This window comes from Pinus tabuliformis, chromosome 7 (assembly GCF_031772625.1).
Source record: "Pinus tabuliformis cultivar Carrire ecotype Pingquan chromosome 7, CPIR1, whole genome shotgun sequence".
Classification (NCBI taxonomy): Eukaryota; Viridiplantae; Streptophyta; class Pinopsida; order Pinales; family Pinaceae; genus Pinus; species Pinus tabuliformis.
Window position 1 is genome coordinate 1,566,406,365 of NC_142293.1, and position 26,798 is coordinate 1,566,433,162.

The window sequence follows — 26,798 nt, forward strand, 5'->3', positions numbered from 1 at the left end:
CCACATATTATTTTATCAACCTGTAATCTCATTAAGACCAAAATACAGATTGGAAAATCCATTAGTTCACCTCTCTGCTCCATAATAATCCTTTTTTACCGTGTTCATCCAAGAGTTTGACTCTCTAAGATGTGTTGTTCCAAATAGTTTATATTTTGTGTTACTGGTTTATATTTTTTGGTTAAAAAACTAGTTTAAACTGGTTTACGTGTTACAACTCCCAACGACCAAACTGCCGCCCTACAATTTCATCATTTTGGTCACGGCTCTACAATTTCATCATTTTGGTCACGACTCACTAGCTGGCAGTGTAGAAATTCTTTGACCTACAAGCTGTCTATGTTCAAATTCTTTGAACCGAATAAATTACAGGTTGAATAAATTCATGAAAGTCCAATTTTTTTATTGGAAATTGAAGAGCGCTGCAGTAAGTAGAATGCGTGAGAGAATTGAAGTGTTGACTGAATATACAATGAATATATCGCAACCAAGATTGTGAATAACTGGTTCGTTCTCGAAAGAATTTACAGGTCTAGTACATGAAGAATTCTAAATTCAAAGTGTGAAATGTTGTGGAACGCAGTCCAACTTGAAGGTGATAGTGCATGGCGAAGAGGTGTAGTTTACAATGATTAAAAATGCTTGGGTATTGTTGACACAGTGAAACTATGTATTGTAATGTGCATGGTGGTATATACATTGAAAATATATTAGAGCGCCTGAGATGAACTAGCAGTGCCAGGGTTGCAGTGAGAATTGGAAAAACTTAACACAGAATAATGGATCTAAAGGCTAATATCAAGGTGTGTTGGATAACTCGGTTCGTTCTTCTTTGCATTTGTTTTTCAGTGTTTGCATGTGGCAATGAAATTTCAGATGAGATCAATGCCTTATTGGCAATCAAATCAGACCTGGTAGACCATTTAGGTTATCTATCAGATTGGAAATACAATGATAGCATCATGCATGTGCTACATTGTTCATGGACTGGCATTACATGTAACAATAAATCTAGAGTGGTGGGTCTGGATCTCTCAAGAAAAAACCTCACAGGAAAAATATCACAAGCAATTGAGCTGCTTGACCACCTTGTTAACTTAGATATCAGCCAAAATCACTTTTATGGACCAATCAGTGAAGCCATTTTCAGGCTCCCCAAACTAGAAACCCTGTATATCAACGAGAATTTCTTCAATGGACCATTGCCTGAGATCCTTTTGGGGTTGCAAAATCTTGTGGAGTTCAATGCTTACCGCAACGACTTCGTTGGCCCCTTGCCGTTGCAGTTTTCTCAGCTCAGTAAGCTGAAGTTTCTGAACCTTGGTGGAAGTTACTTTAGTGGGAGCATTCCCATCCAGTATGGCGACTTCCCCAGCCTAGAATTCCTGTATTTGGAGGGCAATGAGATAATTGGTTCGATCCCAGCAGAGCTAGGGAAGTTGCCAGAGCTCAGGCATTTGATGATCGGGTACAATTCTTACACAGGCGGGATTCCGTGGCAGCTCAGTAACTTGTCAAAGCTGGAGTATTTACATATTCCATTTGCTAACTTATCTGGGTCCTTGCCTGCAGAATTAGGTAAGTTCCAGAATCTAAGTAGGTTAGTGCTGAAAAACAACAGACTTACTGGATCAATACCATGGCAGTTAAGCAACATCACGAGCTTGAACTCATTAGATTTGTCAAATAACATGCTCACTGGACCAATTCCTGAAGGGTTTTCAAGGCTCAAAAGTCTGCAAGTCCTAAAACTTTATGATAATAACCTCAGTGGAGACATCCCTAAGGGAATTGGTGACCTGCCCAGCTTGTTGTATATTGCCATGTGGAACAATTCCTTCACAGGAAGCCTTCCTGAGCAGTTGGGGAGAAATTCTAGGCTAAAATGGTTAGTGTTAAGTTCAAATAAATTAACAGGACCAATCCCCCCTGACGTTTGTGCAGGCAACCAGTTAGTTGCGCTTAGCCTCTTCCGCAACCAGTTGACTGGAGAAATACCTTATAATCTTACAAATTGTCCAACTCTGAACAGAGTCAGGATTCAGCAAAACAAGCTTAGCGGCCACATTCCTTTGGGATTTGGAAGGCTTAAAAACTTGTCCTATGTGGACATGTCATGGAACAATCTCACTGGATATTTGCCTTCTGATCTCTTTAATTCACCTACATTGGGGTACCTCAATGTTTCTTATAATCCTGTGCAGGGCAGCCTTCCTCCAAATATCTGGGCTACACCAATCCTGCAAATCTTTTCAGCATCTTTTGCAAATTTATCAGGAAATCTTCCTTCTTTTGCAAATTGCAATTTTGTATACAGGTTTGAACTACAGGGAAATAGGATTTCTGGTAGCATCCCCAGAAACATTGTCAAATGCCAAAAGCTTGTGTACATTGAATTGAGCCAAAATAAGTTGACTGGAGTGATCCCTCCTGAAATGGCAAAGCTTCCCTCTCTCAGTGTTCTTCATCTGTCCCATAATGCTCTCACCGGGATGATTCCCCCAGACTTTCAGAATTGTGCTCCCTTAGAATGTTTCAATGTCTCCTTCAATCAGCTCTCAGGCCCCGTTCCTTCGGATGGGCTTTTCAGAAGCATAGACAGTAATTCTTTCGCAGGAAACCCAGGTCTCTGTGGCGGAGTCCTAGCAGAGTCTCCATGCGTTAATTTAAATGACTCTTACTTCACTTCTTCTTCATATTACACACCAGATACTAAGAAGATATTTCCTATTCTATGGAAGATTATATGGTTCCCTGGTGTAGCAGTATTCATTCTCATAATTGGCAAAATATGCTGCTATAACCAGTTTACAGGTCATGATGGTGGTGAGAAATGCAGGGCTGAAAAGCATGGAGAGGACCAATGGAAGATGACTGCCTTCCAGGAACTGAGCTTTACAATAGAAGATGTTCTGGAGCGTTTGGAGAGTGCTCACATGGTTGGAAGTGGAGCAACTGGCACAGTTTACAGAGTTGAAATGCCAGGAGGCAAAGTGATTGCTGTGAAGAAGCTGTGGAGAGTTGATAGAGAAGAGAGTGATAGAAGGAGAGCAGTATTAGCAGAGGTTGAAATTCTCAGCAGTGTTAGACACAGGAATATAGTTAAAATGTTGGGTCTCTGTTCAAACAATCATGACACTCTTCTTCTTTATGAATACATGCCTAATGGAAGTTTGCAGAGCCTCTTGCATGAGAGCAGGGAAGAAAGCATGCTCCCGGATTGGACGACGAGACACAGAATTGCTGTGGGAGTGGCTGAAGGTTTATGTTATCTTCATCACGATTGCCGTCCTGTCATTGTCCACAGAGATGTCAAGCCCAGCAATATAGTGCTAGATGCTGACATGAATGCAAAAATTGCGGATTTCGGAGAGTCGAAGCTTATTCAAACTGATTTGGAGCCCATGACTACCATTGCTGGCTCTTATGGCTACATTGCTCCAGGTAACTATTCCATTGAATTTTACAACATTTTCTAGCTTATATCAGGCTCTTTAATAGTAATTTTTCTAACCGTTATATCAAGCTCTTGAATTTTATAACATTTTATAGGTTATATCAAGCTCTTTGATCGTAACCATCAACATCAACCGTTTCTGAGTTTCATGCCGTAGATTAAGCCATTGATTCAGCCATTGACGCAGTAGCTTCGTTGTGCACCCATACCTATATCCACCAGCTTACTTAGTTGAAACTTGAGACCCAGTGTTCCCCTCATGTCATATGGTAATTGTAGTTATATGATTAATTTTATTTAATTATGTTTTAAATAATGTAAGAAAATGTTATTTAATTTTTAGATTTAGTAACTAGGGGAAAGTATAAATACATAGTGCATTTGGTTTTCAAACTAAAGTACATTATTAATAATTATTAAGATATAATTCCCTTAATCATTATTAAGATGTAACTCCCTTTGGGGTGAACATTTGGAGATTACGGAGGCTTTGGAAAGGGAGCTAATGTAACACTTGTATTAAAGCACAGGTGGAGGTGGCCGGATGGAGTTAATGTTGAAATGTTTGTATGTGTGTCATTTTGTGCTTTAAATATTGGTTCAGGATGATGGAGGTTCGTTGGATTAGGCACATTGCATGTAGAGGGGAGGTTTTTACCTTGTCTTTTATTTTTGTCTACTTTTTGTTACTGTTTTGGTTGTGGTTTGTCCAGAATGCAATTCTGAAATTAAGCCTAGGGCTTCCCTTTGTTCTCGTTCGGAAGTGGATGATCGAGTTTGGTGGCTTTGGTTGTTTGAATGCCTTTAGTTGCTATTTTCCTCACTGAGTTCCACTTTGTTGATTTAGGTTTATCACCTTAATTTGTTATTCTTAGGGTGAGTATATTAGCAATTTTTATGTTATAACACGTTTTAGTTGACGTTTTAGTTGGTGGACAATTAGGTTTAACTGGGCTATTAGCTTTTGTTTTCTTGGTGGTATGTTTCTGGACTCTATTGCTTCTATGCTTAAGGTCCTGAGTCAATTGAAACTGGATAGTTGTCTCAGTTTTTTGTTGTGCTTAGAGTTTTTATAGGGGTTTATACTTGCATTTTCGAGCTCTTTTCTCCTAGTCTTAAGTCCTAGTTGTGATGAGTGTTCATGGTTGGTTTGTTGGGTTATGAATTGGATGTGTAGTGAGCTTGATAACCTTTTAGGTTCTGGCCCTATTGAGTGGTTTTATATGGATGACCTATTTGTCTATAGATCAGGTATTCAAGGTACCCCCTTTTGTCCTTGGTCATCTTTTATAGGCCAATGTATTTGTATTGGTTGTCCCCATTATCTCTCTATACCTTTTCTTATGGCTCCAAGGCAGTGGCTGGTTAGTCGATGAGGTGGCAAACAGAATGTGGGGCATAAGAGGATGTGCCCTTTTCCCTACAATTCTGTGGCCATTTCTTTTAATCCAGTTCCTCTCGAGGTGTGTAAGGAGATTTTGGATTTGGAAAGTGTGGAGGTTGGGGACCATCCATATTGCTTAGACTTTGAATTGGAAAGATAATTTAAGGCGAAATGGCTTCCAAATCTTGGTCAATTTCGGAAAAGGAGGCTACATTTTTTGAGTTCTTTGGCTTTAAACCAACAAATTGTAACTTTCATGTGTCTCCTCTTCAAGGATAAATAGGTGGAAACCTACAATATTTTCTCATCTCTAGAAGATATTAAGAGGGTGATTCATAATCTGCATTTTTGTTTGAAAAATGTTGATTCTCGTTTGCTGAAAGTGGAGAATTTCTTGGCGAGTGACTATGGGTCACAAGATCTTACTAATCCTCCTACTAACAGTGGGCATACCCCTACATTGATCTCTTCAGTCAATGACTCGTATGGTGAAGATAAGTGAGGGTAGGTACCTTTGTGTTCTATTTTGTCAAGATCATTTTGTTTTGGTATTTTGGGATGTTATATAATCTGATCTTGGCATGGAATGTGCTTGCTTAGATGTTGGACATGGTGAGTTTAGCTCTATCTTGGGTTCAAATTCATCATTTTCGTGTTACTGTGGGAGTGTATGTTGTGTAAATGATGCAAAATGTCGTGATGGTTTTCTTTTGTATGACTAATGCATCTATGGATAAAATTTGAATCGCTCTTCTATGTGGAATTGCCCTGCAATAGTATTGCATCGACCATGTTTTACGAAGATGCCCTAAAAGTAGTTTTTGGCTCAAATTTTGTTTGAGTTGTGGTACAAGAATGTTTCAAGTTAGCTTCCTATAGTCATGTTCCATTACTGATATCTATTGTTTTAAATTGTAAACAAGAAGGTTGGATGGAACTCATTGGTATCCAAGTTGAAAATGTTTATTTGTATTTCCTGTGTGTTCCTCTGTGGATACTTTATGGGATTGTGTTGTTTGGCCATTTGGCAATATAACCTCTATGGTTTGGCTATGTATGGGCTACTACTTTTTATGTATACGATGTTTTGATAATGCAATATAAAGCTCTTTATTTACAAAAGAAAAACTATTAAGATACAATTATTATATGTTTATGAAATTTTCATGGCAATTGAATGTAGTAATGGTTTTTCTAGCGGTAAAATTATGAGAAGGGAACATATATATACATACATACATACATACATATATACATACATACATACATATATATATATATATATATATATATATATATGACAATTTTAGGTTTATATTATCTTATAATTAAGATTATAAAGTAAGAGCAAAGTTATTTTATTTTTTTTGTAAGCTTGGTAGGTCCTTTCTATTAATTTTCTGTCAAAAAGAAGCAAGTTACATCGACATTTCATATGATTAGGTGGCATCAATCTTCCCATTGGGAAACCAAGTCTATTGGCCACCTAACAACATGATAAGTCATCCAAAAACAAAAGATAATGAGTCTAGCCAGCCACACTAAATATGTCTGAGTGTCCTTATACTTCCTACAATATAGATAGCTATAAACATAACTGACAACATTCTAAAAAGTATGAGACTGCTGCATACAAAAACTAAAACAAGAGGTACACCAACACACTATTCAACTTCATCTAAATCAATAGGAGCAAGGTCCTTCGCACTGGAGCCTGGAAATTCAGTTTGAGGGATACATGGAATATGTTGCTCGATGCGACTGAGGCGACCATTTTGTTGTTGCAATTGAAATTGGATCTTCTAAAACTCCTTACTATAATATGGGTGCCCATGGGATGATGCAGGCATGCCTGTTGGGAACTGCTCCAGAGCTTTAGCCAGAAGGCTCTTCATCATCCAATATAAGTGAATTTCTTGTTTGTATTGGGTGGATCTCCTCGAGTATGACCGGGGTCTAGCACCAAAGTATTCCAATCTTCCAAATCAATTTCCAAAATTTCCTGTTTCTAGTTGATCTCCTCTTCCCATTTTGCAATGAGTTGTCTGACTAAGGCAAAATTCCCCAAATGGTAAGCATGGGCCACTTCGTTAATGATTCAAGAGATCGAATTACGCCCATGAATCGTCCCCTCTAATGAACTTCGTTGACTAGTCACAAGGGATGATTTCCTCTGTTTACCCCGGTCATGGGTTCCCCGAACTGCCTTTCCTTTGCCAGAGGTGGCACAAACCATTTTGTTGATAGCCCTGCAAGGTGTATGATTGACTAACAATAACCCTAGAAGTAGGCCCAAACAGAGTCTAAGAGCAAATTTATTTATTATAAAAATTAAAAGTATAAATCAATTTTATTAAAATGGTTTCAACTTCATCAAAATGTTTTAGGTTTATGGAAGATGGGACTCTTGATATTGTTCATAGAGGTATCATTTTATAAAGACCAAAAAGAAGATAACACCATAAACATAGGTTTATCAAAGACTAATGATAGAGAAAATTGCTTATAAAGCTAAATTGGATCATGAGTTGTACCAATTCAATGAATTTACCAGCTCATGAGGAAGCATCCATTTTATTTTCTTCAAAGTCATCTAAAGGAATACAATAGGGATGCCCCTTATCTCTTTTGTTGTTTCTCTTAATAATTGAAAGTTTGAGTAAGGTTATTATGTAAGCAAAATGAAGAGCCAATATTTAAGGAATAAAGATTGGTTTGTGTTTTTGACTCACATTTTAGTCATAGATGACATTTGGTTGTTTCTTTATATGTTTTATGAAACCAAAGCCAAAAAGTTTCAGGAAATCCTAAATACTTTATTTGTAGCTACGACTATGGAGATGAATGTACAAAATCTACTTCTAATTTCCATGAATTAATGAAGAGAGTGAAATAAAGGTTAATATATTTTCTTATGTTGCTTTAGATGTGCAAGAAGCTTTAAATTATAAACTTTTTAGAATCTTTCACTGTTGTAATAGATAGCTCTCAAGGTGGGGTAGGCTAACTATAGCAAATTATATTTTAGATGTATATTTGAATTCCCACTTATTTCAAAAGGAGACCTAAAAATATTCAAAAAAGTGTGTTTTAGTTTTTTATTTGAAGATAGAATAATGATAGTGAAGGTATTCATCTCTCTAGGTGGTTAGATAGAGCCAAACCAAAAGCTACAAGGTGTCCTGAAAATCCTTAACAACCAAATCTTTATGGAATTTGTTGACTAAAATAGTTTATGGAAGAAAGTGACGATGACTAGATAGAACCTAACCAAAAGATGTGGATGGTTACAGCGTAAAATGTATCCATTTGTGAAGAAAATCCTTGACCACTGTAACTTCGTGGAATTAGTTGAAAAAAGACACTTTAGCTAAGAATTCCTAAAAATAATACACAAGTGTGTGAAATCATTGGAAGGCTCCAGGTTTAGATTTCCGCATAATTATATCAGACTTAGTTTGGAATGTAGGGAATGGTGAACAAGTAAAAATAGATATGTATCCTATAGTGTGGCACAATTATATGGTTGACACACTTATATGGTTAAGGTATATTTTAAGTAAATCATTTTGAGGATGCCACTAGTAGCTTTATCTAGACATAAGGATGGAGATGAGACCATACTTTGCATTTAGAGGGTAATGGGAAGAAGGTGGAATGTGTTTGTAGCAAAGTTAAAAAATGTATAAGATCTTTTGCAACAACTCTATGTCTTCCTACATGTCCACAAAGAAAAAAATAGAAATGGCCAAATTATAAGAGCCCCAAATGGTGGTGAAAATGACCAGAAAAGGTGCCCTTGCAACTATATCATCGTAGCAGTCTCGCTTTGCAAGCTCAAATGAGAATGAAGTGATTTTTAAAGGCATCCAAAGGTAATAAAGAAATAAATAAATAATCAGACAACAAACATTCAAGTCATGTACACCATTATCTACTTTGGAATATCCCAACTAGAGAAAAACTAGCCAATAAGAGGTCTATTATTGTTTTTGGTTAAAACACAACCAAATTGACCAACACCCTGAGCTTTCAATGCTCAACTAGAATCATGCATTTAGGTGAATTCCTAAATAAAACCCATATTAATTAAGTAGATTATATGTTTTTTTAACGTGTATAAGCAATTTTTTTTATTCTGTATAATCAAATATACTAAACGAGATTTTGAAAGAAGTGAATCCTCTTTATTTACTTTTACTTAGAGGTGTAATGTATTTAAAGATATTAAATGTAAAATAATTTATAAAAGAAGTAAAAAAAACACAATATATTAAAAAATGTTCATTATTATCAATTTTTCTAAAATTTATTTTATATATGGGTTATATATTTAAAATAATTTTATTAATATAATTTTTTATAATAATTATAATTTTTTTTATTAATATACATTTTTTTAATAATTACTAATTATATATATTTTATTATCGGAAAAATTATTTTTAATTTATTAATATGTATTTATTATATTTATATTTTTTCCCTTGGAAAAAGTTGTAATTTTATTCATAAGACAAAATTACATTTTGTAGATGCTAAGAAGCATATGCATATGGTCTATTTCTGTTTTCACAGAACCAAAAAGAACAAAAAATAAAAAATAAAAGATAAAATGCTATTCTTTTCTCCCTTTCTTTTTCTCCACCTTTCGCCAACCTCCAGTGTTGGGGGTGGCTGTTACAATGGATAGCTGATTTTCGTTTGTATTTATGGGAGAGTCTTTGTCAGAATCAGATCCTTCTGATCCATGAGTTCGCTTGTTGCCTGATATTTCCATTCCTGTTGGCTGGGATTCTATTTGTTGCAGGGGGTTGCTGGGGTCTTCCTCTTCCTTTAGTGTGTTGTTCTGGACTTTTTGATCATCCATTTCTTCTTTATTCTCTGTTGTGTTTGCTTCTTCATCCAAGGGGGCTGTATATTGCCATCCTTTTGGCTTTCTCTATTGCTTCTTGTTCCATTTGGGGATTTGTTTTGCTTGTGGACAGGCGTTATGGAGGTGGCCTGTTTGTAGACATCCACGGCATCGGAATGCTGTATTTTCGTAATCTAAAGGTTGTGTCCACTGTGTATTATTGAAATTCAGTGTTATACTTCCTGGTAATCCTTGGCTAAGATCTACTTCAACACATATTCTGGCGAAAGTAAATATTCCCCTTGTAAGTCTGTCCCCATCAATCTTTAGGAACTTTCCTAGAGTGTTCCCTATGGCGATTAATACATTATGATGCCAGAAGTGTAGTGGAAGGTTGTGCAGCCTGACCCAAACTGGCATCTTTGATACCACCATTGTGTTAGCATCGAATTCTGGAAACCAAGGGGTCATGAAGAGCCCTGCATTTCCCCAGAACCATGGTCCCTTATTGAGGATGTGTTCCCTTTCCTGTTCTGTTTTGAATCTGACTATGAAAAACCCCTTGGGGCATAAGTATATTTCGCAGTTTGGTGACCATGTATCATATATCCATTGGTGCAAAACATCAGATTTGGGCCAAAATCCATTGAATCTACATATAACTGATTTGGAGTAGAGATCTGAGTACAAATTATTTACCTTAGGCATTGCGATGGTGAGAGCAGGATTCTCAGTTTTTTGTTCTACAATGTAGGGCCCAGGAAGCTCAGGCATTGTTGCTGGTTTGGTTTGCGCTTTTCCCTTACCTTTGACTGCATCCTTGAAGGAGCCTATGCTCTTTGAGCTGGTTCTAGAACATCCACCCCACACACGGAGGTTGATTATGATGGTCGAGTCTATGGTTATGTTATAATCCTGAAGGGTGTAGTTATCCTGTAAACTGAGACCCGCGTAGATCAGATTTTGCCTATATGTTGGTATACCAAGGTGGTTCTGTATTTTATACCTTAGATCCTGGATCCTGCTCCCCTTCCAAATCCTCCAGCAAAAATGCCTGCCTTCCAATGTTTTGATGAATATTTGTATAAGATCTGCCTCAGTAGGGTGTGGATCCGTCTGAGAAAGGGCTCGATCTGTTGCCCAGGTGTCCAGATCTGAGCATATCAGAGCTCTGTCAGGTTCTTGCATCGCCAGATCTAGGCTAACTGATGGATCTTCTAGCCTTGCGATGTCTAGTGTTGTGTCATTTTGCTTTGTAAGGTTGCTATCGGTTAAGTTTGCCCCCATCTTTTCTTTGCCACACACCTTCGCCCGTTCCTTCCTGTCTTTGAGCTGTGGGAACCCTCGGATCTGAAAATATTGATTTAGATCTGGCCATTTCAGGGGGAAATCTGCTACATAGATTCCTGGTTGAGGGGGGTTTGACCATATCGGAGCCCAATCGGTTGCACTGTGCACCAGATCTAGGGTGCGATTACGAAACCCCAAGGAATCAATCAGATCCGGTATCCCCAGGAAATTTGCCTTCCCCGTAAGATGACTTGTAAGAATAACCTTGGCCCCGTTGTCGATCGAGTGCTTGATGGTGGGAACAGTGGCCCTGATACGCATATCATCAGTGATGTTTTGATTTTCATCGAGGGGGACCTTCAAATTGACCCGGACATAACCCTTCTTGCCCTTAAAATCGGGTTCCTTCAAATCCCCAACTCTCTTCTTGGCCATGGAGACAACTCCTCGGTTACTCCTGCTGTTGTTGGCGCCACCAGCCTGCACTGCGACAGCGGAGACAAGATCATTATCAAAGGAAAACAGGTTAGAAGCAGTGCCCAATCCGAGCTTGGTCTTGTCCTTTCGCAAGGAGGAAGCAATAGAACAGAGCCGGTGAGGAGAAGAGGTGGACCCTGATCTGGATCTAATGGCAAGGCGAGCAACGGGAGAAGAAGTGGGCAACGATATCTCGGCTTGCAAATTTGTTGTCAAGGCAATTCGGCCTAGCGCTACAACAGCTACGATTGTTGAAGCCATTCTTTCTTATCCGTGGGTACCACCTTTGTATTCACTACATATACAAAAGGAGAGTAATAAAATAATTTTTATTTTTAAAACATATTTTAATATATTTATATTTTATTACATTCTTAAATACCTATGTTGCTAGGAAACTTGGGTTTGGGGTACCTTACTTTTGGGTGCTTTACATTTTGAAAAAGGGTAAGTGGGTTCACGAAGGTATATTATAAGTTATCTATATTATATATTTTATAAATTATAATATATATAAATTTGACCCCGAGGAAATTCATTGGTTCCAGATAACATAATGCCATCTTTCTACCAATCTTTTCATGAACAACCCTCTAGTTTATATATTTAGTGGACTTACTAACTACGTCCCAGTGAACTATGAAGGTTGAGAATAAGGTCTGCACTGAAAATAACACAACAACCCTTCTAACAATCTTTAAAACCCAACTTCCAAGTGTAAAAATGTCCTTATAGTGAGTTGGTTAATTAAGAATGCATTAAACTTATTAAGTTATTTGTAAGTTACTTTGGGGAAAGAGGAGATTACCTTCTATCTGATATATTATATAGATATCCTATATCCAAATCAATATTATATAGATATCCTATACCCAAATCATTTATCTATCATTTGTTTAATACTGAAACTTATTCAACAAAATCACAAAAAATGATGTGGAATGTGAAAACAAAAGAATGTCTAGACAAAAGAAAAACTTGGTAAAAACCCCTCACTCACTTGTTTTGGGATTCACCCCTCTAATATATCATATAGATATCCTACACCCAAATCATTTCTCTATCCTGTGTTTGATATTGGAATTTTGAACTTCCATAAACGTATTCAACGGAGCCGCAAAAGATTGTGTGGAATGTGAAAAAAAAAAGATTCTCAACAAAAGAAAAATTTCTTCAAAGACCCTTCACCCATATTTCTCTATCATTTGTTTGATACTGGAATTTTGAACTTCCATAAACTTATTCAACGGAGCTGCAAAAGATTGTGTGGAATGTGAAAACAAAAGAAAAATTTCTTCAAAGACCCCTCACCCACGTGTTTCAGGGTTCACCCACCAATTTTGGGAATTGGCGAACCCATTTACGCCAAAGAACCCAGACCCATTTACGCGAAAAAACCCAGCCCCAAGATATCTAGTATCCCGTTCCTATGGGAAGTACCCACCAGGTTCTTTAGGGTTTATTTGAGAGGTACCACCCAGTTCTTGGGGACAGGAATTCTAGACGGGTTCAAAAACCCCAACCAGGGTTGGTGAACCCGTGGAACATAGTTAAATACCTTAATTTAAGTTATTTTATTAGTCTTAGTATAATGAGGTTACAATTTATTTCAGAAAAAATAATTTAGCAGAAATTAAATCCGGGTTATAACTGTTATAGGGTTATTCATAATATCAAATCAACTTAAAAGAAAATTGATTTAAACACCATCAAGATTACATTGCTTGAAAAAAATTCACGAATTCCAAACCATTATTATGATATATAAAATTTTACAGCAATGCGTCCAAAAACCGACTGAAATTGTTACGGGATAGATGTTGTTATTGAAAATCTATGAACAATGGATGTTGGCCTCTCGAGCGACGCCACGGAATTTTCCTAGTCAAAACTTAACGAGGTTGAAATAGCGAAAAAAATGTTATAGATTATTTTCACACATACTCGGCCAGAGTTTTCAAAATATTATAAGGTAGCATTGCTTTCCTTCATTATTTTCTACATAAACAAATAAACTCAGACTGATACTTTCAGGTATATGTATACGGTTGCTTAATGAGATTACCTGGTATATGTATATGGTTATTTCATGTTGAACCTTGATGTTTGCAAAATATTTGATAACGTTGAACTTTTGAGATTTTCTTTTCTCAGAAGAAAAAACGCTGTTTTTATTATAAAATAAAAACAGTACATATGCTTAGTCTATAGTTTTATTCATCTCGTCAAAACAAAGTGCTGGATAAGAAAGGTATCAGAGTAATATTAAATAATAACAATTCTTTAACAAAAATTATGTAATAGTCCATATCAGCACAGAGTCAACCATTATCTGAGTATTGTAATTCAAAATTGCAGCTAAATGAAAATGCTAGAAACTAGATATCATCAGAATAACTGCAAAACCCACCTAGAGTCTCGCTGTGGGGTGTTTGAGATGTTTCTGCCTGCCCTCCTCCAGGACCTTGTTTTCAACCAAGTATTTATAGTACCAGAAGATCTGCCCAGGCCAGCCTTGGAGAGGCTGTCAGCTACCGAATTACATTCCAGGTATACATGTGAGATGGTGTATGAGAGTAGCAGACTGTGCTTGATCCTCCTGAGCCACCCTAGAGAAGGGAGGGTGGGCTGGGGGAGCAGAATCCAATAGTTCCCTTGATGCCATCAATCAATGCCTTAGAGTCTTTATAGATATTCATAGAGTTAATGTTCTAAAGGATAGCAAACCAAATCAACCCCCCATAAAGCCATAGCCTTCCCCTTTGTGTTGCATCTAGAGCCACCATGCCACCATATATGATATTGAGTTCCCTAGTCAATGCCCAGCACCATGCCACATCCACAGTCTCCATGTTGGGCAGCACCATCAAAGAAACCAGCAGCACCAGGCCACATCCACAATCTCCATGTTGGGCAGCACCATCAAAGAAACCAGCAAGGGTCCGATAAGCAAAGGGCCTCCATGCCACCATATATGATATTGAGTTCCCCAGTCAATGCGCAACACTGCACCACATCCACAATCTCCATGTTGTGCAGCACCATCAAAGAAACCAACAGGGATCCTATAAACAAAGGGCCTCATCCTATAGGATCAATTCTCAGTAAGGTAGGAGGTGGCCTTCATCCAAATTAGAATTGTGTATATAATCTAGAAATAATCGAATCTTGGTCCCTCAAATATAAAACCGTTCCAGGAGCTCCAAATTTCCAAGATGATGAAAAAAGGGAGGGTCCTATAATTCTTTTGACCATTCATCCCGTCTATCATGAACTCTTCAAAATTACTCATCCTCTTGTAAGTGAACTGAAAAGCACCAGCTAAAAAATTCCAGATTCTATTTGAGAAGGTACATAGGAAGAATATATGTTGTGCTAATTCAAAGTGTCATACAAAAAATACATATACCCAGCACCAAATAACCTTTGAGATTTTCAGGTATATGTATATGATTGGTTGCTTAGATTTTCAAGAATATGTATATGGTTGCTGACTGAGATTTTGAAATATATGATTGTTTGTTAATATGTATATGGTTGCTGAGTGAGATTTTTAAGTAATTCCATTCTATTTGTGAAGGTACATAGGAAGAATATATGTTGTGCTAATTCAAAGTGTCATACAAAAAATACATATACCCAGCACCAAATAACCTCTGAGATTTTCAGGTATATGTATATGATTGGTTGCTTAGATTTTCAAGAATATGTATATGGTTGCTGACTGAGATTTTGAAATATATGATTGTTTGTTAATATATATATAGTTGCTGAGTGAGATTTTTAAGTATAGGATTGTTTGTTTGAATTTTTTTGAGTTAAAACTAATTGATTTGTAGATTTAAGAATATTTTGAAATTTGTAAAATTTGTAAAATTAATTAGTTTTAGTTAGTTAGATTCTAAAATATTTTCAAATTGTGCAATCCATTAAGTTGCATGATTGTTTGCCTGAGATTTTCAAATATAGTAAAATTAGTTATTTAATTGACTTTAGTTAATCAGATTTTAAAATATTCTCACAATCTATTAATTATGTGTAATTAGATATATGTATATAATTCTCCATAACATTTTCAAGTGTATATATATGGTTGTTGAATGAGATTTTCGTATATATGTATATGATTCTTTGATATTGAACCTTGATGAGTGCAAAATATTTGAACTTCAGCCCCTGACAATCATATAAAAGTGAAGTATGTATCTTTTGGATTTCTGCAGAATGCGCCTACACACTTGAGGTCCAGGAGAAATGTGACGTATACAGCTTTGGAGTGGTCCTACTGGAGCTGTTGACAGGCAGAAAGGCCATCGATCCGGAATTCGGAGATGCCACCAGCATTGTGGAGTGGGTCAAGGGTAAAATTCGGGCCAAGGAAGGAATTTCAGAGGTCTTCGATAAACATGTTGTGGCTTCATGTTACTCGGGCCAAAAAGAGCTGTTGTTAGTACTCCATTTGGCTCTCCTCTGCACCAGTAGGTGTTCGAATAACCGGCCATCCATGCGAGATGTCGTGAGAATACTATTAGTGGCTGAACCTTCAAGGAAAACAAAGGATTCCCAATCGGAGAAACAACAGAATTCCTATTGTTTATCTCTGGAAAGTAGCTTACCATCCTTCAACCTTGCGTAAGCAAAGGTTGGTGCAGTGGTAGATGCGTTATCAGTATGTTGATATGGAGGAGGGGGGCTTTCTTTAGGTTGCTTGTTATCCATATTCTGCTTTGGTTTGCAAAATTATGATTTAAGGGTATTTAAGTTGTCAACATTATTGGCCTAGGTTACATCAACTCTTAATATGACTAGATTTTTAACTGACTAGATTTTTACTTTATCGTTAAGAATTTTCCAATCAGAGACTTTCCCACCCTAAAATTAATTGGAAAATTTATGATTATTGTCGAACAAATATTTTATTATTTATAATTTGTTTCTGCAAGCTTGCACTGGAAAGTTTATTTATTTATTCAAAGTAATCACAGTGGAAAAGCTCGATACGTTCTTATTGCAAGTATTTATCGTTCAAGCACATTCTACTATTATTTGTCCATTTCTGAGTCGATGATTCTTCCGAACTCAGGAAAATATTTTGTTTATATCTTTTCTCATCAATATTACTTATGCGATTCAGGTATACGTCGCAGGAGGAAAAAATTAAGACTTTTTAGAAACAGACACCCGCCCTTCCAGCTCTTGCAACTGTATACTAGGGTTTTTTCAACTCTTGTAACTGTTTATAAGGGCTTTTTCTGTTTTTGTGGGGCATTTGTTAGCTGTAATCATAGAGTTGCCAACCAATATTCCTGCATTCACTATTTTTATTAAGGGCTAGGGCATAAAATCGGCAAAGTGAAAAAGTGGCATTAGGTTAACCGATTCCTGTACCGTAGTCTCTATTTTATGAGTTTTTGCATAAAGTTGATACGCCAAAAAGTGACATGGGATAGGGGTTGGTTAGGAATCCGTTAGTCTTCAACGAGGGTTTTGGATGAAGTTGATAAATGAAAAGGTGATAAAAGTGATAATGGCTAGGGGTTGGTTAAAGTTGATGAGTGAAAAAGTGATATCGACGAGGGTTTTGGTTGAATGTGAATGTGAATGTGAATGTGAATGTGAATGTGAATGTGAATGTGAATGTGAATGTGAATGTGAATGTGATGCGATGTGAATCTATTTATGTTTTTTTAAATAATTAATTTAATAAGTTTTTGAATGAGAGTATATTTATGTGATTTTAATAATTAATTTATTAAGATTTTGAATGATTATGAAAACTTATTAAATAGAAAATTATTTTAGAAAAAAAAATATAAATATAGGAACATTGAAGCAATAGATTTAAATGTGAAAGTGATTATTAAGGTTGACATTGTTGTTATGTTTTTATAGTAGAAAAATATTGATATTATTGTTATGTTTTTATAGTAGAAAAACATTTTAAAGTAGGCAAAAACATGTTTTAAAGTTGTGGAACAATAGACCTAAATGTAATTAAGATGAGGAAGATTAGCTTGTTGACATGCATTATTTCTTACACTTTAGCATTAAAACATAAAGAAGCCTAAATAACTTTTTTAGAAACACTATAGAGCAAGCACAACTTACCTTTTCACTTTCATTGTATATTTTATTTCCCATGTTGAAGGGCATTTATTTAATATTTATGAATATATGAGTAGGAAATATGAATATGCCTAGATAGAAATGGAAAGAAATATTTACAATTTTAGAAACATAATCTGATGATATGTTTCTTAGAATTGGCATCACCTTTCTAAGATGAGGTATATTTGCATGGACCAATAGACATATCAATCATTTATAGACAATTAGATGGATTGGATTTTTATAATTTTTGACAAATATCCCTTCATTGACAAGGAGGTGCAATTATATTTTCTCAAAAAATTATGGACCAAATTTGTTTAAGATATCCATGTCAACTATGTAAACATTGGTGAATTCTCGATGGTAGGTTATGCTTCTTCCCAAGGACGGTAGAATCCTAGGTATGGCCATGTTGTCGCTGCGACAAACACCCTCCAAAATTTTTCCTACACTTGAATTTTGGAGCCTACTAGGGATCTTGCAATGGGTCGTTTCGTAGTCACTTCTTGGTTGGTTGATGCCTTGTTAAGTCTTTGAGCTCCCTCTTGGATTATAAGATTCAAATTCACCTGCTCGCACATGCTCAGTCTACAACAAGTTCATGAGCGCACTCTTTTACGTAAGTTTGTATATGCATAACACAATCTATAAAGATTGTGCCTGCGTGATGATCAACCCATGTCGACAGTGAGTGCGCGCTTCCATTGACAGTTTCTCACTTTTGGTTGTGATTGTGCTTTTTTTCAGTGAGTTTTCCGAATTGACACTTTTGTGCGCCTTCACTAAAAACAAGTGTCACTTTCATGTTTTCAACTATCACCTTCACTTGCCTTCATCCCAATTAGTGTCATTTTCATGCTATCTTGGCTCCGGAACATGTTGTATTCACTTTCATTCGCATATGGCAACATCGTTCACATTTTTCTCTTTATATAGCAAATGTCATCTTTTAGCATGGGAAGTGTCACTTACTGTGTAAAGTGGAGGTTTGGCTTGTTTTAAAGGGTAACTTTGGTGTTGGTGAGTCCCTCTAGTCATGTAGATATGGTATACACTCATTCCCAAAGTTTTATGCACTATCATAGAAGTGTCGTCATTGTCATCGTAAATTGTACCTTTAGTGGTGCACTTGGTGAAAGCCATTACAATGTCATCGCATTGAGGGAAGCATGTTGTTCATGTATTCTGCGTGATCAATGTTGTATCTTCAATTTTTCCAAGTGTGTGGTCATGCTTAAGTTTTGTCCTTGCTCACTTTGGTCTCACTGATTCCACACTTAACCTCATCCATAAAATTTCACTCCCGATAAACTTGACCTCACTCAGCATTCCTGAACTACGTATTGTGTATTCTTAACCCTTAATCCCTGGCATTTCCTCTTGGAACTGCGCATTGCGGAGTCACAGTGACCAACCTTGACCTTAGAGCTCCAAAGCTGCATAATTTCTTCTTCCCAGTCAACCTTAATTCTGCACTGCGTAGTGTCAAGCCTCAAGCTTCCAACCTGACACCTTGAGTTGCGCAATTGTGTAATCCTTGAGACTGTTCTTCCTCCAAAACTATGCATTGGAAAACTTTAAGCCTCAAGCCTCAGCCTTGATCCCTTGAACCCCTTAATTGCGCAATCTCCTGGCCTGGTCTCCTGTCTGAACTACACATTGGGAAACTTTAAGCCTCAAGCTTGACCTCCTGAGTCCCCCAACTGTTCAATCACTTATTCTAGGCCCTCATAAATGTGCATTATTTCGTCTCAAACTGCAAGCCTCCAAATTGATCCCTTGAGTTCCTCAAATGTGCAATCCCTTTACCTAGACCTCTAGAACTGTGCATTGCACAGTCTCAAGGCTCAAGCCTCCAGCCCGAGTCCTTGAGTCCCTCAAATGCACAATCACTTAGTCCAGGCCCTCAGAAATGTGCACTGCACAATCTCAAGCCTCAAGCCTCCAGCTTGATCCCTCGAGTTCCTCAACTGCGCAGTCCCTTTGCCTAGGCCTTCAGAACTGTGCATTGTGCAGTCTCAAGGCTCAGGCCTCCAACCTAAGTCCTTGAGTCCCTCAACTGTGTAATCCCTTTACCCTGGCAATCCTAAATTGTGCATGATGTAGTCTCTAACCCCAGTCTTGGACCTTGGCCTCTAGAACTACACAATCCTTGAGCCAGTCACTCAATCAATCACCAATTCCAACCCTACTAAGTGATTTCATGAAGCATCTTAGGCTAGGGGTTTATCAAACTGATGTTTTCTTATTATGAGTAGATTGTAGTCATAGGTATTCTATTATGTCATGATAGGATGATGATGAAGGAGATGGAGAAGGAGATCATGCTAGAAGACACCTAGAGAGTTGAGGAAATAAGATGATCATCAGGCAAGAAGATGAAGGAACACTAGATTACAACATAAGATCAAATATCAGGACCGCATGGAGACTCCATCTGATTCACAACCCTTTGGAGGGTGGATATGAAGAACAAATCATATCTCTTATGAAGATGAAGTATTGAGTACATCTTTTATTAAAGACATAAACAAGAAGGATAGCTTGGCACTGCCACATCATCATGTAGTCCATGTCATCAGTGTCATGTCATGTCCTGTCACAAGTCATTATTTTCCACATCATTTATGGATTATGTAGATTTAATATCGGAGAAATGTAATGTAAAATGGAAGTTCAAGATTCATTCATGTAATATGAAAAGTTATGTAAGCAGTTGAAAGGTCATTGAGAAGTCAAACAATCATGAGGGTAGTCCAAGAGCCATAAGGGATATGAATTATCACCCCATTTGTTATATATACACCCTCGTTACTCATGGAAAGGACTTTTCACCTTGGCTCCTCCTACAAGGCATTGGAGAGGAGGATAGTTGTTTTGGAGGAGCAAGTGACTGCTTTGATTCTCCACTACTGGGGCTAGTGGTGTTCGTTGTCTTGATGTATCTTGAAACTTTTACTTAATTCAGAAGCTCGTTGAACTGGCACACTTTCATGCATATGTCATGAATATTGTAAGATTGTTCTTTGAATGTTTATGATGTACGTTGTCTCTCGTATGTACTAAGGAAATTGAACTATTTTAATCGCTTTAGTACTTAGCTTGTTGAAGGTGTGTTGTATTTTCTTTAAAAATCATTACTTCCTTGTGAACTATTTCGTTGATTGATCAACGATTCGTTCTTATGTACGTGCTCTTGTTCATTTTCTAGATTAGTATTATTATTTGTCTTTAAAGGGCCCACTTTTCTCTCCCATTTTGGTAGAAGGGCCTCGATACTTTCTGTAGTTGAACATTTAACAAGGCATACTGACTTGTTGATCCGGCGACACCTGTATATTACTCTCCCATGTTGAACTTTGTAGCCAAGGAAAATCTACAATAATACATGGAAATTTGGTCGATACTCCAAATGGGGCTCCTACTCCAAATGGTGTGAGGTCTAATTGGGACTTCACATTAAGGAGACCCCCTTGGTTAACAGATTTACAGCATTGTCAACAGACCCATGAAGAGTTTCAATTCCTCCTAAATAGAATCCTAATCCCCTTGTATAATATCTTGATATTGTAGACAAGATTTTTGAAATCCAAAATTCAATTTCTATATATTATACGAATACATAACTTACTTTAGAATGGCATGTTCATCTCTACATCACATACGAAGGGATCTTGAGACAATTTAGCTAGGTATCTAAATAGAGCACACATTCTAATCTTAATTCATGTGGCTCTCATCAATGTTCAAATTGCAAGTAGACTCGTAATGGGTAAATGGAAGTCTTGTTTAAGAATTTCATAAATGAGATTAATATGAAATCGTGTGTGTGTATAGTTGATTATGAATTTTTTGTAAAGGTCCAATTATTTTGCATGTGCATTTACTATGATTTGATACTGCTACATCCCCCTAGTATGAATCATTCACTTCTATCACTAATGCAACAATTGTAAGGGCTTGATCTATGGGCATACCTCACACATAGATATTTTAGAACTATAATTTTGTTTAACTAGGGTATTCTAGTGTTTTGATGTTTCTTCACGTATTCTTTTGTATGTTAATCTAAATACTTCCCTACATATTTCTAAGAAAAATACTTTAAATATAGGGATGAATTTTTTGCATGAAAACTTTACTAGTGCCCTAAATTCATAAAGGGCTTTTGATAATATTGCAAACTTTTTAAGCGTGTATGAAACTTTTATGAAATCATGCTCTATACACAACTTATATCATGCTTGCCACAAATACAATTACACTCTCCTTTAGTCATCTAATAAGGACCCTACTCTTGAAAATAACTTAAGCTTTTAGTTAAAGATATATGTTGAAACATTTATCATCTAATTTTCCACTTATCCATAGTCATCTTAGTTTCAAAAATCATCTAAAATTGTATTTGATAACAATAAATTCACTATAATTTTGTAGTCTCATATGGGTGGATATCAAAATTAAGCTCAAGGGAAATCAAAATTCCCATCAAATTGATTCATGTGTAACTTTAATTTATATATAAATATTTTGATATCAATTTTTTTGCAAAATTCAAAAATATTATTTAAACTCATTTTATATATTGGAAATATTGTTGTCATTGATGTCAAATACGAGGGGAGACTACTTATGTTGAAGATAAATATTGGAATATGAAGATTATTGGAAATATTGATTTTGGACTTTTAATGCCCCAATTGGATACCTTATCTTTGAAGGATTTTTTACTCTAATTACCTAGCTAAAATGGGAGCATAGGATATATGGTTGGGAAAATTATTCCAATGCATTTCCAAAAATATATGGGACTCCCTCTAATTACAAAAGAATGAGGAGATATGAAATGTTTTGTCAAGATGACCCAACCAAAGTACAAGCATACCCCATTTGGATGCCCTATCTTTGAAGACATTTTTACTCCAATTACCTAGCTAAAATGGGAGCATAAGATATATGGTTGAAAACATTATTCCATAACCTTTCCAACAATATAGGCACTCCTTCTAATTCCATATGAATGACGAGATATTAAGTATTTTTTCAAGATGACCCAACCAAACTAAAAGCAGGCTGAACCAACCAATTTTACAAGTCATCCGCATAAGTGTACATACAAAAAATATACATAAAGGGCACATGAGTTCATTCAAACATCAATTTATTGGAGAACACATTTGAGATCACAAGAGGAGCTAAGGAATGAGTGAATGTGCCATCTTGGAATTTTCTCTTTATCTTTTTGTCTGTGATCTTTTAGACTATGAAACTTGGAGGAGTTATAGAAAATATCCTAATGCACCTGTGGTTCAAGTTTTATACCTTGATTCGCTATAAATTTAGAGATATGGCAAAAGGAAGTTAAGCTTCCAAAATGCTCCTGAAATAGATTTCTTCAAATAGGTTAGTTGGGCATTTTCGCTATAACTTTTTCTCTGTGATGTTTCAAAAAGTTAAACTTGGCGGAGATATAAATAATATATTCGAGTACCTATAGTTCAAATGGATAGCCAAAATATTTAACTCCATATCCAATAAATATACACTTCTTGTATTTTTCCTCAAGATTTATTTTATTTTCTCTATCAATATTTATAAATGCTTCCTCTTTTAGATTGCCACCATCCAAGGAAATTGAAATCCCTTTGTTTATTAATTAAATAGTAGCCTTCTACAACATCTACCCAAAATATAAGGGCAATCCTACAAAAACTCTAAATATTCACTCTTCCTTTCCATCCCAACTCTCAAAAATCTATCTCCTTTCTATTTTCCATAAACATAATGCTCACAAAAGTCCAAATCAACCTTCTTCAAATATGGAAATAATTTCTTTGAGTGGAGAATCTATATCTCCTTCTCACTCATGTGCCCAATCCTATGACGCACAATGTTTTATTTTCTCCCATAGAAACTAAATCAATAGAAAGGTCAGCATTAATAGTACAAAAATACAATTTACCTTCCTTCCCTTCTTTTGTTGTTAATAAAGATCCTCTAGTGAGCTTCCATGAATTTCCAGTAAATGTTACTATACAACCTTCACTTCCCAACTATTGTGTTGAAATTATATTTCTTCTTAAATAAGGAATGTGCCTTACCTCTTTCAACAATAATTGTTTTCCATTATGTAATTTTATCCATATGTTGCCCTTTCAAACAATTTTACATGGTTCATCATCACCTAGATAAACCCATCCAAATCACCTTGAACATAATCTTGAAAATAAATTCTATGGCCATGAAATGAATCTTGTGAGTGTATCACCCAAGAATCAACAATGTGAGATTATTGAAAGGATTAAAGCATATTGTAAGACATCACCTACTACATTTCCTTCCTTATTATTCTCTTGTTCTCCATCTCATTTTTTTTTCTTTCAGAGACCAACAATATTTGTTCTTATGTCATTTATTTCTACAATACTAACATTCCAAGCTCCCTCTAGAGTTGGATATGCTCTTCTTATAATTTCCATGATTCACTGGGCTCTTTCATCTCTCCCTTTATCTTCTCCTATTCTATATAGTCAAAGCATTACCTGAAGTCTCATCTGTGATTTTTCATCACACTTCCTTGCTAAGGATAACACCAACAACTTCATCAAACTTTAAAGTGTTTGAAATGGAGCCAAGTTTTCTCACAACCATGACCAAGCCATTCCATCTTTATGGCAATTAGCACAAAATCAAAAGAGCCCTAACCTCATGATCAAAGTTTACTGATGATTGTGTTAAATTCATTTATATAATCAACAACAAACCCACCTCTTTACATCTTCATACTAAATAAACGTTTCATAAGAAATACCTTGTTAGAAGTTGAGGTTTCTTGCATAGTTTAGCCAATTCCATCATCAAATTTTCCGTTGTACTTTCTTTGAAATTTTTGAAATCCACCAATGTTTTCATGAACATCTATGTTGTTCCCAATGCCTTTATGTCAAGAATCTCCCATTCTTTATCTTTCATATTCATTGACTTCTTTGGTATTCCACCCAATGGTAGAGAAATGTTTCTTTGATGCATGTAATATTCCATTTTCATCTTCCATAAATGATAGTTTTGGCCATTAAGCTTATCAACCCTAAAACCATATTTCACCATTACTCATACTCAAACTCAAAACCCTTCTTTCTTGTGAGTTTTATCACCTAAATAAACTTTTGGCGTTGATATCATTCGTTAGGATTAAATCACTGGGAAATAAAATAAAAATGAATGTGGTAATAAAACATGGAATGAAACAATACAAAGGATACACCAATGTACGTAGTTAAGATGACTTGGGTTACGTCCACGAAGAAATAGCTAGTAATTCCTTTTATTCCATCCAACGAAATAAATGGATTACAACTTGTAGAACATCTGCTACAACTTCCTCTTATCTCACACATAGTCTCGATCCTCTCTCTTAATTATAATGCTCTCTCAATAATAGAAAACCAAAATACAATTTTCTCATAAAATAGGGTTTCCTTCTAGGGGAAAAAACCCTAATATCTACCAGCAAATTTGTGGCCTAATGATGAACAATCTAGATTGACTATGAAATTAAAATATTTTACAAGGAAATTTTTCCAAAAAATTCTCTTCTAAGGTGTTTCCCCCAAACCCCTATTAGGGGAGCTCCAAAGAATTTTCATCATCCACCTTGGATCCCCTAGGGACATTATTAGGGGTAAATCCCCCCCTACACCCCCCATTAGGAACTAGGATCCAAACACAACTAAAATGCAAAACATCTAAATCAGGAAGATAATTAAAGTACATAATCAATAGTAAGAGGAAGGGGGAGGAAAAGAAATTATATTGGAGAGAGTTATTTCATTTTAAAAAATTTCAAGAAAGAGTTGCTTGCATGAGAGAAGTGGCTACTATACAAGGGGATGTTGAGAAACTATGTCTAAATAAAGACTCTATGAGCTAACTTGTGATATTGTGGAGGTAGATTAGTTACTACTCTAACTTAGTCTGATTCAATTTATGAGGTTGGGAGTGTACTTTCTTGGGCCATTATTTCTTTTGGGATGTTCTAATGCCACTACCAGGTATGCATCTATCTAGAGATATTCATCAGGAGCTAGTGTGGTAGTAAGATCCTTGCATAGGGGCACCACTACCAAATATGATATTGGACTATCTAGGGGTATTCATTAGGGACTAGGGTGCTAATGAGATCCTTGCATATCAAACCTTAAAGCGTTTTGTGGATGTTGTAATATTAGGAGCCTATTCATGACACTATGGTTGACTAGCTAGATGCTTGAACTAGAATTGGTTTGGAAGTTCTATGAATTATCTACAAAGTCTCTATGCATCCTTGGTTTTCTTTCTCATCATTAAACTTGATCCATACTCTAGGGGACTTACCTAACTAAAGGTATTGCATTGTTTGAGTGAAAAATCAACTCCTTAGATATGATTTCCCCAATAGATTAGAAAACTCTTTGGGATTATTGGTTGGACTAGAGACTAGAATTTATCAAGGAAAAGGGTCCACAATGATTTGATGTGGTATTTCCATTGTTTCCTTAACTAATGTGTGGTGTACTTTGAATGTAATGATTATAAATTTGGTTTATCGATTTCACTCGTGTGCATTTTCTCTACATATTATTAGATTATGGATATTCCTTTTGGAACATGTGTAAAAATGAAAAAGATTTTTTTTTATTTAGGTGAAATCCTCCTTAGTGAGATGGCAAGAGCCCATCAAGAAGGGTACCTTATCACGTGAGATCTTGGTATCTAATGGAATGGGGGCATAAAAAGAGCACATATTTTTGAGAATTTAGACTTACACAAAGAATCTTCACCAAAGGAAGCATGGAGAGATCTAGCAATGGTTCTTCTTGAACTAAACTTTGAAGGATGGTAGAAAATGTGAAAAAGAAAGGAAAAAGAGAGAAGTTAAGTGACTATTTTCACACTTAATTTCATACACTTCTTTTTGTAAGCTTTTAACATTTTTTCCTTTTTAGCTCATAGTAGAGAGACTTATTTCTAGAATGCTTATAGCATATACAAAATGTAATTTTGTTCCTTCTTTCATGATGAACAAAATTAGTGTCTCTTCTTTGGAAAAACACAAGAAAGCAAGAGAGCTATTACATATCAATAATATAGAACTATGACATCCAACAATTCCTTTTCAATTTTGGAAAAAAATTTAGATGAAAAAAATTACATATTAAAAAAAAAAAATTGTCCACTTGTCGAAA

The 26,798-nt window shown here is 36.0% G+C and overlaps 1 protein-coding gene across 1 annotated transcript; it reads left to right on the top strand.

Moving 5' to 3' along the window:
- Positions 1-779: 779 nt before the first annotated feature.
- LOC149254043 (uncharacterized) lies at positions 780-16,099 on the top strand. The gene is made up of 2 exons (XM_089454664.1): positions 780-3,444; positions 15,687-16,099. Exons 1-2 carry the CDS (start codon positions 780-782, stop codon positions 16,097-16,099), a joined length of 3,078 nt encoding a protein of 1,025 aa, XP_089310790.1.
- Positions 16,100-26,798: the final 10,699 nt, after the last annotated feature.